The sequence below is a fragment of the Stegostoma tigrinum genome, chromosome 3 (assembly GCF_030684315.1).
Source record: "Stegostoma tigrinum isolate sSteTig4 chromosome 3, sSteTig4.hap1, whole genome shotgun sequence".
NCBI classification, from domain to species: domain Eukaryota; kingdom Metazoa; phylum Chordata; class Chondrichthyes; order Orectolobiformes; family Stegostomatidae; genus Stegostoma; species Stegostoma tigrinum.
Genome location: NC_081356.1, coordinates 25330007 through 25344732, shown reverse-complemented (window position 1 = coordinate 25344732; position 14726 = coordinate 25330007). Strand labels below are relative to the sequence as shown.

General features: G+C 40.4%; 1 protein-coding gene across 1 annotated transcript in view; it reads right to left on the bottom strand.

Annotated features, from left to right (window-relative positions):
• Positions 1-14726, bottom strand: part of LOC125450697 (RNA exonuclease 1 homolog) — a 53744-nt gene that overhangs the window by 22322 nt on the left and 16696 nt on the right. Inside the window, exons 10-12 of the mRNA XM_059642633.1 lie at positions 8603-8743; positions 3878-3991; positions 190-263 (exon numbers count right to left, since the gene is read on the bottom strand). Of these exons, the coding sequence (XP_059498616.1) occupies positions 190-263; positions 3878-3991; positions 8603-8743 (329 nt within the window). The remainder of the gene's footprint in view (positions 1-189; positions 264-3877; positions 3992-8602; positions 8744-14726) is intronic.

Genomic DNA, 14726 nt, shown 5'->3' with positions numbered 1-14726 from the left:
CTATTACCATCATGTGAAAACTTCTGTCAGCTATCTTAAACTATACCTGTATCTTGGATCAACATTTACACTTTAAAACAAAAGTGGAAAGTGGAAAGCAAAAAAGTGGAAAAGAAAAATCCTACCCAAAACCGGAGGAAAAAAATGCCAAACAGACAATTCGTTTGTTTTTTTTTAAAAAGGAAATACCTTCGCAAGCTGGCATCCATCAGAGCCTAAGGATCCTCCACAGCAACTGTAGCGAGCATCCCATCCACCAGGCACTGGAATTGAACAGAGTTTATTGTAGCTTACTGCTCATTGTGACTTGTCCCATAGGAATAGCAATTGGGGAACAGAATATACGTTTTGTTCAGTGTTACAAAAAAATTTAACTCCATACAAAACTATAATGGAAGAATGATAGTCAATAGCAAATAAAAGGAAGACACCAAGGGCAAACTTAAAGACAATAAGACTGGTTCATATTAAAGAGATTGATAACATATGGCAGATTGAGATGAAAGTTAGTAGTCAACAATCTTTGAAACCAAACGTAAAGAGTTAAGAAAGTTGGGATGACAGAAATAACGTGAACTGTCATTATCTGAGCAAGAATAAAGCAGAGATGCCAACTACCACAATACTAAAAGGAAGTTCAAAACAGACACTAGTCAGCTTTCAAAAACAAAATTCTTGATAGTGTAGAGAACTAGGTATCGCAAAAATGGGAAATGTTGTCAAAGCTTATCTGCTGCTTTGCATTCAAGACAAATGCAAGAATGTCAAAAGGAGGGCTATTCATACTGCGTGTGTAAAGAATGCTGGTTGATCAAGGGAAATTTTGCCCTGTCCCCTCAATTTGTTTTAAGTACAATGCCTGGACATTTTTTCTTGCAGAAAACTGGCCTGTGCAAAATGAACACAAGCAAAAAGTAGGTTATTCAGCCCACTGAACATGCTTTGTCATGCACAAGGAAAGTAGCTGATCAGATTGTAACCTCAAGTCCACATTACTGCCTACCCAGAGAACCTTTTAACCCCCATTTAACAAATCTCTATCCACCTGTCAAAACTTTAATAACTGCCTGCTCTACCTTTTCAGGTATAGAACTTGAGATTAATGATCCTCACAAATAAGTAATTTCCTAATCCATATGAAAGTTATTTTTAAAAACAGAAAAATGGAGTTCAAGATTCTCTCATAAAGAAACATTCACTCCACAGTTAGCCTGTCAAGATCCCCCAGGATCTTGTTACCCCTTACACCTCTTCTCCAAGAAGGAGCCTGCCCAACCCATTCTAAGATGACATTCCATTAAAGGTATTAACCTGGAAAAAAATCTTTTTTTCTGAACTGCTTCCAAGACATTTATAGGCTTCCTTAGCTAATGTGATCAGTTTTGAGCATAATACTCCAAATGGGGTCTCAAAATCTTGTATAACTGATGCATGACCCGAGTTCAATTCCACCCAGGATAAATAACATTCCATTAGCTTTCCCAGTTATGCTTATTACACTCTAACATTTGTATCCTTCTGCAGTCATTTCACTATATAATTTTTTTTATTCTTCCTGCTAAAATGGACAATTGTACATTTTCCACACATTTTTGCTCTCTCTTAAATTCCAATTATTTTTGTCATCTTATGCTTTCTTCACACAACTTGCTTTGACCCATTTGAGTCACCAGCAAGTTTGGTGACCATACCTTCTGTCTCTTCAATTGATGTAAATTGTAAACCGTAAACATTACAACCTGCAGCACAAATCACTGTGGCAAAGTTGCTGCATCTTTCCCGCCTGAAAGAGATTTATTTCTGCTTCTGGGATTTATATGAATAGATGTTGCTTTGAGAAAATAAAACGGAGTGACATTGTGAGAATTTTCAATCCTTCAGAATTGTCCAAATGTGTAACCATGTCTAATATTAGACATGGTGTTGTGTTTTGCAAACACTATTAGCATCCTCCTTGTTAAGAGCAGTCAAAAATCCATGCTGTTTTATACAAAGGCATTGGAATGTACAGTCCATATGCCTGCCCTTGTTCCTGCACTACAAAAATGATCTCAGCAGATATAGGCCAATTGGACCATCAAGCCTGCTCACCATTCAATTAACTCATGGCTGATTGAAATGTAAATTGATTCATGTTTTGCGATCAATCTACTCCCAATCTGATTCCCTTGCCTAAAGGATCTATATCACCAGCAATATTTAATGTCTCCTCCTCAACCTCTGCCTAAGGTGGAGAAAATTCTAAAAGTGCACAACCCTCAACATCTCTTTGAACTGGATTAGCCATATTTTATGGCTAAGAAGTCAGAGACTAGGAATTCTGATGCAAGCAACTCCCCTCCAGTCTGTGTATTGCATGTCTACCATCTACAAGGCAGAAGTCAAGCATATGATGAAATATGCTCCATTTGACTGGATGGGTGCAACTCCAATCACATTTAAGCCATTTGATAATGCAGAACAAAGTGGTGTGATTGGTACCCCAACCACTACCTTTAATCACTCACTCCCTTTGTCAACACACGATCCACTCAGTTTGCCCTATCTACAAGATAAACTGCTGTTGTTCAATGAGGCTCGTCCCCCTGCACCTTCCAAACCTGTGACTTGTACCAGCCTGTACCAAAATTCCTTCAATAACACAATGAGTAGCAGCTGTTCAAAGCAGCATCTCTATACCACCTTATCCAGCTCAATTAGGGACAGGAATAAACATTAATTCCAGACATGATGCCCACATTCCATGAACAAAACATTATAGAGAAAAAGCTGCATATTTAAAATCTATTCAACCACCTGTGTGATTGCAAATTCATGTTGGCAATTTGTATTCCCTTGTATCAAGTCTCGATTCTAATTATGTTCAGTGTCTAAGATAACCAGCTTACTAACGAAATAAGTTTAAGTTATGTGATTCATAAATAGCCTCTTCTACTAGCAATATTTTCCAATGTACAATGGTACAAAATACAAAATACTGTCTATGAAGCCACTTTATTGTTTAGTTGATGTGAAAACTTTCTCATTAATCACCCACTCAATACTGTGTGCTGTATGTATGGTCATTTTCAACAGTTAACCAAATACTTCTGGCTAGGAAGGTAATGCAACTCAGAATAAAGTCACAATTTTGTTTTATATTTTCATGATAGAAACATAGGCTGGTTTCTCTACATAAAATGTGGAGAAAAACATGATATATTAAATACCTTGCACTGCATATAATTCCGTTATTGGGTGGAATGAGGCATCTCCAGCATGCCTCGATCAAAGTCGAGTCTATTCTGCACAACTTACATTAGTGCTGATAATGACATAGCAAGGGCAATGGGGGCATTTTGGATTTAATAAACACTGGAACCAACAGCCTCCCCTTCACTGGAAAGCTAAAGACAAGACCAGAATAAATGGGGAAGGAAATCACAAAGTCAAACCAAATATGCATAGAGAAATTAGTTATATCCAAGCTTACTATACACAGAAGTTAAGGAATAGTTCAAAAGGAGTTTCAGTATTGAAACTGTGGAGCGCCATTGCAGCAACCTACCAACCTCTATTTGTGTTCTTGTAAAGAACAAGTCCCAGACCCAACTTCCTTTGGTATATTTAAAGGAGTGACAAATGCAGAGAAGTCAAGGGTGCGCTACCATTTTCAACCAGCATCTCTCCCTCAGTTTTTGGGCAATTTAAGCATTCATAAAGATCAAAATTCATTGTTTTGGCAGAAAGGTTTGATCAAAACTTTAAAGAGTGTATGGTTCATGGTATGCCATAATTGTGAATGGGGAAAGGAGGGTTTTCCTCTACTATTGGCACTTGAGCGTAATACTGTTTTAGTGTATTTTATATACATATTGAATTTCTACACAACATTCACCTTGCCGTTTTATTGTCCTACCCCAGTGGTGACTACATTCTTCCTTGGAGATATAACTCCCATCAGGTGTTACAGAGAATGGCCTCCCACAACGACAACAAACCTGGATCAATGCTGAAAAGAGAAAGATTACAACCTAAATATTCTGTTCAGATGAAGACACCATTTACAATGCCAAAGATCACAAAAAAATCATGGTCGAAGTACAAATCAACCCAAATCTTGACAATCTCAAAATAAAAACAGACTAAAAATACAGCATATAGCAAATCAATCTTGTCAATTGGATAATGAAATGGTGATAGTTTACCTGCTAACGAACGCCCTTGTTAGAAGTAAGCTGCTCAGTCAGCTCAAAGATTCAACTAGGATGAACACGAATTAGTTTCAGCACCAGCTCTCATACCTCCCATCTCTCCCTCAACCTCAGAATGGAACATCAGGCAACTACTGTCACCAGCTTTATTTCTTCCGATGATTGCTCTACTCCACTGCCTCCAAGCTGATAGTCCCCCAATCCCACATAACTCACTTCTACCTCTTTCACAAAATCCACAAGCAGGGCTGCCCAGGCAGACCCATCATTTCTGCCCCATAGAACTCATCTCTTCTGACTGTAACTGGGTCTTTTTTCCCTGGTCCAGTCACTGCCCACATACATCGACCATTCCTGACACTTTACTCCAGTTTCAGAATTTCAAGCTCACAGGGTCCAACTGCTTCCTCTTTACAACAGGCAAGCAATCCCCTTATACATCCATCCCACACTAGGACAGTATCATGGCTCCGCTTCTTTCTGGAGAAAAGGCTTGAACTGTCTCCATTCACCACCACCCTCCTCCGCCTGGCTGAGCTTGTCCTCATCCTGAACAACTTCTCTTAACTCCTCTCACTTCCTTCACATCAGAGGGGTGGGCCATGAGTACCCACATGGGTTCCAGTTATGCTGGTCTTTGTGGGGTATGTAGAACATACTTTGTTCCAGTCCTATTCCAGCCTCCACCCACAACTCATTCTCCAATGCATCTATGATATCGGTGCTGCCTCCCTCTCATCCAGGACTGGAAAGTTTGATTTTCCCCTCCAATATCCACCCTGCCCTCACTTTCATATTCTGACTCCTCCCTTCCTAGACATGCGTTTCCATTTCTGATCACAGGCTGGCCACCAATATCCACTATAAACCCACAGACTCCCACAGTTACCCTGACTATACATTCTCACAGCATGCTTCACGCAAGGATTATTCAATTCTCCCAGTTCCTCCGTCTCCGTTGCATCTGTTCCAAGAATGCCAGCTTTGATAACGGAACCTCCAAAGTGCCCACCTTCCTCAACTGAGGATTTCCCAGCACTATTTTTGACACAGCCCTCAACTGGGTCCAACCCATCTCTCACTTTTGCCTTCACCTCCTCTCTTCCCTCCCGCAACAGTGATGGGGTTCCCCTTGTCCTTACTTACCATCCCACCAGCATCCACATCCAGAAGATCATTAACCACCATTTCCACCACCTCCAGTCATTTCCCCTCCCCTCTCTTGTCTGCAGAGGAGCAGGAAGGCTGACTTCTGAAAAAAGGGGTCTAGGTCCAAAACATCAGCCTTCTGCTCCTTGCTGCTTTGCCTGCTGTGCTCAGCCAGCTCGACACCTTACTATCTCTGGAAATTTTCTTGTTAAGATTGAACAGGTCCTTGCAAAGGCAACATCATATCACTTCTAACCATTATTTTTCACACACCATGTTTGAAGAGATATTCTTGGAAACTACTATATTAACAGAGGCCAAAAATGCCAGAAAACAGACTGTAGCTGCAGGTAAGTGCATATTGCGGCCAGTGATTTTTAAAACAAAAATGCTCTCACACTACCGCTTGTCTACATGATGCGTTTCGATTAGTATATCTGGAAATTAGCTCAGATGCAATGATGATTTTAAAATCAATGTAAATCCACCATGTGGATCTCCAGTAGGCTCTACCATCAGAGTCCATTCAGCCAACTCAATCACTCCACATCATGTTAAAGAAACCAAAATCGGAGGCAATGGATACTGCCAAGGCTATGGACCCTGACAATAATCTAGCAACAGTACTGAAGACTTGTGTGCCAGAACTTGCTGCTCTTCTAGCCAGCTATTCCTTTCAGTTACAACACTGGCACGTGGAGTGTTAAAAAAACCCAAATTACATCATGTACACAAAAAGCAGAACAATCCAACCCAGCCAGTTACCACCCCATTAATATACTCTTGATTATCAGTAAAGTGACAGAAAGTGTTACCAACATTGCTGTCAAGCACCAACTGGATAGCAATAACCTGTTCACTGATGCCCGGTCTGGGTTCTGCCAGGGCCATGCAGTTCCTGACCTCATTACTGTTTTGGTTCAAATGTGGATTGTAAAAAAAAGTGAATTCCAGAGGTGAGGTTAGATAAAAAAGTGGCATCTCTTGACATCAAGGCTAGATACAAATGTGGCATCAAGAAGCCCAAGTAAAACTAGAATCAATGGGTAGCAGGGAACCATCTTTCAAATGGTTAGACACAATCTGCACAAAGATGGTTGTGGCGGTTGGAGCTTAGTCATCTCAGGCCTAGGGCATCTCTATGGGAGTTCCTCAAGGTAGTGTCCTGCACCCAACCATTTTCAGGCTTCTCTCCATCATTAGGTCAGATGTGGGGATATTTAGCACCATTCATGATAACTCAAACTAAAACAGTCCATATTCAAATATGACAAGATCTAGATAACATCCAAGCTTGAGCTGACAAGTGATAAGGAACATTTACACTACGTAAATGCACCAGGCAATGACCATCTCCAATAAGAGGGAAACAGTCCAACTGCAACCCTTTGACAGTTAATGGCGTTATCATTACTGACTCTCCCATTATCAACATCCTGGGAGGTTTACCATTGACCAGAAACTCAACTGGATTCACAATAAACAACCACAGTAGCTGCAAAAGCAGGTCAGAGGCTAGGAATATTATGGTCAGTAACTTGCCTCCCAAATCCCAAAACCTGTTCTATTCTGCTGCAAGCAACTCATTCCGAGTCTCCAAAGACTGTCCACCATCAACAAGGCACAAGTCACAAATGTGATGGAATACTCTCCACTTGCCTGGATGGATGGAGCTCCAACAACACACAAGCTGCTTGACACCATTCAGGACTTGGTTGGCATCTCATCCACTCTCTCCACCACCAACATTCAATAAGTGGAGTATGCACAATCTACAATACTGCAGAATTTCAGCAAAAATCCTCAGATAGCACCTTCCAAACCCAGGACCAATTTCACCTCGAAGGACAAGGGTAGCAGATACATGGGAATACCACTACCTGCAAGACCCACTCAAAACCACTCACAATCCGGTCTTTGACATGAATCACTTCACCGTTCCATGGGTGAATGACAAACAAAAAACAACTTGAAACTGACATATTTTAAACACTACTTGCTTATTTAAATGGTGCAATTTCTCAGCAGATTAAAAATTTCATTGAAATGTGACAGCTAACTCCCTTAACCCTTAAGCAATATTTTACAAGTTATTCTTGAGGGGCTGCAAATAAGTGTGATTAAATTGAAACTTGTCACTATGATTAATTTCTCTGGGAGCATGACCAGATTTCAGGCAAGTCTTTCAAAACTAAGGTAAAAATGAAAAGCTTATTCTTTTGGATACATATGTCAATTTTGAAATTCCTTGACCTTGTATTGGGTTAGTGTGTAGCCGATTGTATTGTAGGGGAAGAAAGAAATCAGCACAACTGAACAGAATCTCTACTCGAAGTATTCACCAATGAAATTATGAAAAGAATTGCCATTTTAAATATTGAAATAGAATTTAAAATTTTACACGAAGTACAATGAAATAATTTAAGAGAGGCCTGGCTCAACATAACAATTCAATATTAGATTCATCTTGAAGTGACAGTAAAGTGCAAAGGTTCACAAATTCATTTATATACTTGTAGCAGTATCTACTGGCCAACTAGCTTAATTACAACTAAGGCTATTTACAAACCAAGCTCCAATAAAGAATTTAGTGCCATTAAAAACACTGAACAGGCTTAAATCAAAAACAAAGAAAAATGCACAATGGCTGGCAGCTTGGCATCAGGAGCTCCAAAACATGTTTACGGGATATAATTGGATCAAATATAGGAGGCCTGACAAAGGAGGGACAGTCAAAACCTTGCTTAAAGGAATTAAATTACAGGTGACTTAGGTGATGGAGAAGCTGAGGACATCTCAGAATGACAAGCAATTGAAGACAGTCATTAAATAGCAGGGCAAAAAGTACAAGAAGCCAAAAATCAAGTGCTGGACGAAATCTTTGGTGTTTATAAAGGATGGACATGGGCAAATACACTTAAATAGTTGATCATTATTCAGCATTATTTATCAAGAGAATAACACCAACCATTGGCAAGGGCTTCAGGATCAAGTGAGACAAAAGAGAGACAAGGGTGTTGAAATTTCAGACTGTGAGAAAGCTTTATTTTCTGATCTGCCACTGTGGATACCTATTTTATGGATAAAGTTCCAATGAGGTTTTTTAAAAGTGTGCTACATGAACTTTTTGAATGAAGACACACACATTAAACAAATGTGTATTTAAAACTCAATTACAGAAAGTATGCCATTGTGCAGATTTTGCTGTCGTATTAATGATATTTTTCAGACATAACAAAACAGAACCACTTCACACTCACAGTCAGCAATGTATTTATTTGCTTCGCCATTGAAGAGTAGGGCAATTCCTGGGTTTTCAGGGTCACGTTGAGGATATCCATTTTCCTTCAACTGTCCTTCAGTTAAGACATAGCTCTTGAGAACACTATAAAGTGCAGCACCTGTACAGTTTAAAATATTATACTCAAAATCAGATGTTTGACGCAAAGACGTAACATTTTCATCAGCCATGGTATTGGAATACAAAGATATTGATTTACAGCAACAGATTTTTCTTTTCATGCTGGAAAGCAGAGTCTCCATAATCAAGAACACCCAGGTAATTGTGGGGCAAAGGGAGGAGGGAGCAATTAGTTCAGTTGCCTGGAAGGCCAGTTTGAGATGCATAATGTGTTCAACCTCAGCCAGCATGGGAGGTATCTTGAAAGTCAGATCTTCTTAACCTGACCCAAGGAGTGGTGACCCTCAGCATAAACCACCACCAGTCACACTTCTCTAATGAGAGCAGCCTTATGATCCTATGGAGACACTACCGTCCTGTACATCCAGGTCAGAAATAGAACTAGATACAGTAAAGTATATATTTTTTAAAAAATCAGTAGTTCGCTTGATGTACTGAACAATGTCCCCAGCCCCAATCCCAGACATTTGTGGACATTCCCAATGCTCAAAAAAAATCTGCAAATTATTTTATTCATTCACAGGATGAGGCCTTCCCTGACCAGGCAGCATTTATTGGCCATCCCTAATTGCCTAGAGGGCAGTTAAGAGTCAACTACATTTCTGTGGGCCAGGAATTACATGTGGACCAAAATCAAGTAAGGATTGCACTTTCCTTCCCTAAAAGGACTTTAGTGAACCAGACAGGTTTTTCCTGGCAATTGACAATGGATTCACAGTCATTGTTAGATTCTTAATTTCAGATATTTATTGAATTCAAATTCCACCATCTACCAAGGCAGGATTTGAACCTGGTTCCCAGAACGTTATCTATGTCTCTGGATTAACAATCCAGCAATAATACCCCAGATCATTATCCCCATGTTGATATAGCTTTTTTAAAAAGGGCATTTTATAAAATAGGAATTTACTTGCTTGCCACACTGTTCCTTCACATACACATTCCCCTTCTGGTTGAAGCAGCCAGCTCATTGTATGATGCACATCAGGTCACAACACTCTACCGCTGCCTGAAACAGTTACAGACCCCAGGAAAGCCTTTACATACCTCAGAGGATCTGCAGATCCTAGGCTGTACAGCTGTCCTATAATCGCTCAAAAAGAAAAAAAAACTGCATGTTCCTTTATTCTGGCCAAGAATGATACCCTAACCCTTAAGCATTTGGCCCACATGACAGGCATGATGCTGTGGCTATTCAGCAAAATTGCTAATTAATGCCACACAAGGGTGACATTCCATTCCAAATCAGTTCAGCAAGCTGAATCTCCTGCAATCTAATGCAATGTAAACAGTCGCCTTGCCAACACGCATCTGAGGTTTGACCAGTTTAATACTCAAGTGTCTGGCAAAACATCCAGAAATATTAAAGTCAATGTTGAGCACAGACCATTAAAAAAAAGTGTTCATAATACTGAAAACCCAAGTGTTTCTGACCTAGCACAGCACTGTTAAATAATGGACATTGCAGACAGACATTAAAAAATTAAAGCATCCTATAACTTGTTAATGACAGGAAAAAATGTTTAAAGTGACATCTGAAGTCATCCATAGTATAATATCAACAGGCAGAAACAGCAATAGGAATGGACATAAACAGTGCAGTCAGAATTAACTAGATGACAGTCATCTCAGGAACACTCCAACTGCTATTGAAAACTGGACTTGGAAAAATATCCCTGGGCACAGATTTACTTCAGGCGATGCCTCCAGTAACTTTTCATTAAACCTGGTTAGAACAGAGTTAACATTTCTCATCTGTGGTATACACAGCCCACTACAAGTGAAACTGTTTCTTGGTCTTCAGAAAGATCATTGATCCACAATTGAACTGTGCACTAATGCAGTCCTCAAATCTGGAAACTTGGCCAAATCATAATATTATTTGACATCTTTACATATTAGTAAAGATTAAATTCAGTTCTTATGGGCCATGCTGATAATTATGCTCCACAGAAGCCTCATCCTCTTCTCCATTTCACCCAATAAGCATTTCACCCAGATGCATTTAGCTAGCTTCCTCTTAAAATGTATGTATATAATTCACAATCAATCCACGAGGTAGTTAGGCCCTTATTCTCACCCAAATTGCTTATTCAGTTTACCAGTCACTTTATTGCTTCTAGTTCTGATCGCTCATTTACGTCAATCCAGACAGCCTTGATATAAATTTTTCAAAACGTCAATCAGGTTAACCCCTTGTTCATCCAGCCCCACATTTTGTTATCTAACCTCTCAGACTCCTGTTCTTGAAAATTAGCCTCAAATTAGGGGAACTTTAACTTTCCAAATATTGACTGGAAATGCTATATATAGTTCAAGTACTTTAGAGGTGTCAGTTTTTGTCTAATGTGTGCAGGAGGGTTTCCTGACACAGTATATAGATAGGCCAACAAGAGGCGAGGCCACATTGGATTTGGTACTGGGTAATGAACCAGACCAGGTGTTAGATTTGGAGGTAGGTGAGCACTTTGGTGATAGTGACCACAATTCAGTTACACTTACTTTAGCGATGGAAAGGGACAGATATACACACCGCAGGGCAAGAGTTATAGCTGGGGGAAAAGGCACTTGGGCAAGATTTAGGATGCATAGGAAGGGGAAGGAAACTACAGAGCCTGGGCACAATTGAAATTTGGAGCTTGTTCAAGGAGCGGATACTGCATGTCCTTGATAAGTATGTACCTGTCAGGCAGGGAGGAAGTGGAAGTGGTCGAGCAGGGGAACCGTGGTTTACTAAAGACGTTAAGGCTCCTCCTTCCTCTTGACAAGAGATTCAAGTAAAGATGAGGCGTGAAGATTCAGTTAGGGCACTTGAGAGTTACAAGTTAGCCAGGAAGGACCTAAAGAGAGAGCTAAGAGGAGCCAGGAGGGGACATGAGAAATCTTTGGCAGGTAGGATCAAGGAAAACCCTAAAGCTTTCTATAGGTATGTCAGGAATAAAAGAATGACTACAGCAAGATTAGGGCCAATCAAGGTCGGTAGTGGGAAGTTGTGCTTGGAGTCCAAAGAGATAGGAGAGGCGCTAAGTGAATATATTTTGTCAGTACAGGCTATTAGACTAGATGGGATTGAGGTTCATAAGGAGGAGGTGTTCGTAATTCTGGAAAATGTGAAAATAGATATGCCCCCTGGGCCAGATGGGATTTATCCTAGGACTCTCTGGGAAGGAGATTGCAGAGTCTTCGGCTTTGATCTTTATGTCATCATTGACTACAGGAATAGTGCCGAAAACTGGAGGATAGCAAATCTTGAACAAGGGGACAACAAGGGGAGTAGAAGCAACCCTGGTAAATATAGACCAGTGAGCCTGACTTCAGTTGTGGAGTAAAGTGTTGGAAAGGATTGTAAGAGATAGGATTTATAATCATCTAGAAAGGAATAATTTGATTAGGGACAGTCAACAGTTTTGTGAAGGGTAGGTCGTACTTCACAAACCTTAGAGTTCTTTCAGAAGGTGACCAAACAGGTGGACGAGAATGTGGTGTATATGGATTTCAGTAAAGCGTTTGATAAGGTTCCCCATGGTGGCTATTGCAGAAAATATGGAGGCATGGGATCAAGGGTGATTTAGCGGTTTGGATCAGAAATTGGCTAGTTGTAAGATGACAGAAGGTGGTGGTCAATGGGAAATGTTCATCCTGGAGTTCGGTTACTAGTGGCGTACCACAAGGTTCTGTTTTGGGACCACGGCTATTTTTTTAAATGACCTGGATGAGGGTGTAGAAGGATGGGTTAGTAAGTTTGCAGATGGCACTAAAGTCGGTGGAGTTCTGAATAGTGTGGAAGGATGTTGCAGGTTACAGAGGGACCTAGATAAGCTGCAGAGCTGGGCTGAGAGGTGGCAAATGGAGTTTAATGCGGAAAAGTGTGAGGTGATTCACTTTGGAAGGAGTAACAGGAATACAGAATATGGGCTCATGGTAAGATTCTTGGTAGTATGGATGAGCAGAGAGATCTCTGTCTCCATGGGCATAGATCCCTGAAAGTTGCCACCCAGGTTGACAGAGCTGTTAAGGCGGTATACTGTGTGTTAGGTTTTATTGATAGAGGAATTGAGTTTTGAAGCCATGAGGTCAAGTTGCAGCTGTACAAAAGTCTGTTGTGGCCGCACTTAAGAGTATTGCATACAGTTCTGGTCGCTGCATTATGGGAAGGATGTGGAAGCATTGGAAAGGGTGCAGAGGAGATTTACCAGGATGTTGCCTGGTCTGGAGGGAAGGTCTTATGAGGAAAGGCTGCGGGGCTTGAGGTTGTTTTTGTTAGAGAGATGAAGGTTAAGAGGTGACTTAATAGAGACATATAGGATGATCAGAGGATTAGATAGGGTGGACAGTGAGAGCCCTTTCCCTCAGATGGTGATGGCTAACACAAGGGGACATAGCTTTAAATTGAGGGGTGATAGATGTAGGACAGACGTCAGAGATAGGTTCTTTACACAGAGTAGTAAGGGTGTGGAATGCCCTGCCTGCAACAGTAGTAGATCCGCCAAGTTTAAGGGCATTTAAATGGTCATTAGATAAACATTTGGAAGATCATGGAATAGTGTAGGTTAGATGGGCTTCAGATTGATTTCACAGGTCAGCACAACATTGAGGGCCAAAGGGTCTGTACTGCGCTGTAATGTTCTATATTCTATGTTCAACCTGTTTAATCTTTTCCAACAGATAATGGAACTGGTGCAGGTATGATGGGCTGAATGGCCACCGTCTGTGCAGTAACAATTATGATAGAGTTCAGTTCTGACAACGTGCTAGGAAATTCACACCCAGCACAATGCAGCCTACTACATAGCACCAGTTATTAGATGGCAACAGCATGGACCACCTACAAGATGTACAACAGTACTTAACCAGGGCTTACTGTTTCTTTATAGTCACCAAGTCATAATCCTGACATTGCCTTTCTGATAGCACTGTGGGTGCTCCAACATCAAGGGCTGCAGACATTCAAGGCTGCACTCATCACTTTCTCCAGGGAAATTTTAGATGGACAATAATTACTGGCCTAGCCAGTGATACATTCCGTCAACAAATGAGACAAAACAAGTCATGTTAAGGACTTAACTGTACATTCATTACATCATCCTTTGTATCTGACACAAATTCCTAACTGCAAGTGAAAGCTTGTTGTTGAATTTTATTTTTTTAAATCCTTGGGTCAGCAGATAAATATATGCTCTTTCACTCAAGTATACTTTGCACTGTCTCACTGTTTCATTTTAATTGTGGAAAGATATAGCCATGTACAAAAGTGGAATAAATCTTTTGTTGCAGCCAACTAGAGGTTGAAACAAGGAGAGCTAATTTGCTCCTCGTCACTTGGGCATAAAACAAGAATCATGAAAGTCCATTATCCTGCAACAGTTCGTTAACTAGCGTCAATGTCCTGGTTTCCCGCCCCCGCCCTCCAACTTATATATACACATGCCCCTGCATATTATTTTTATCAAAATAATCATCTAATGCTCTCTTGAATGCCTGAATTAAACCTGCCTCCACCACATTTCCTGGCAATGTGTTCCAGACCCTAATTACTCACCAAGTGAAAGTCTTTCCTCACTTTCCCCTTGATTCTTTTGCTGTTCAGAAAGTTTATGCTCTTTCGCTTCTACCTACTCTTCCAGACCCTCATGATTTTGTAAATTTTAATCAGATTTTAATTTTTAGCCTTCTTTCCAAGGAGAACAGTCTATACTTCAATCTATCATCATAATAAGTGAAGTACCTCATCCTTGGAGTAATACTTGCAAGCTGCTTCTGCATTCTCTGCAATGCATTTACCATAATGTGGCACCCAGAACCATACACAATATTCTAGCTGAAACCCAAAAGTGCTTCACACCAGATCATTAGAGTGGGACTAACACTAAACAAAAGGGCTTTCCTTTAAAAAAATGATAAAGAATATGCCTGATATCTCACTCCCAAGATAAAGGAGTGTTAAGAACCCTTGATTACCTCAC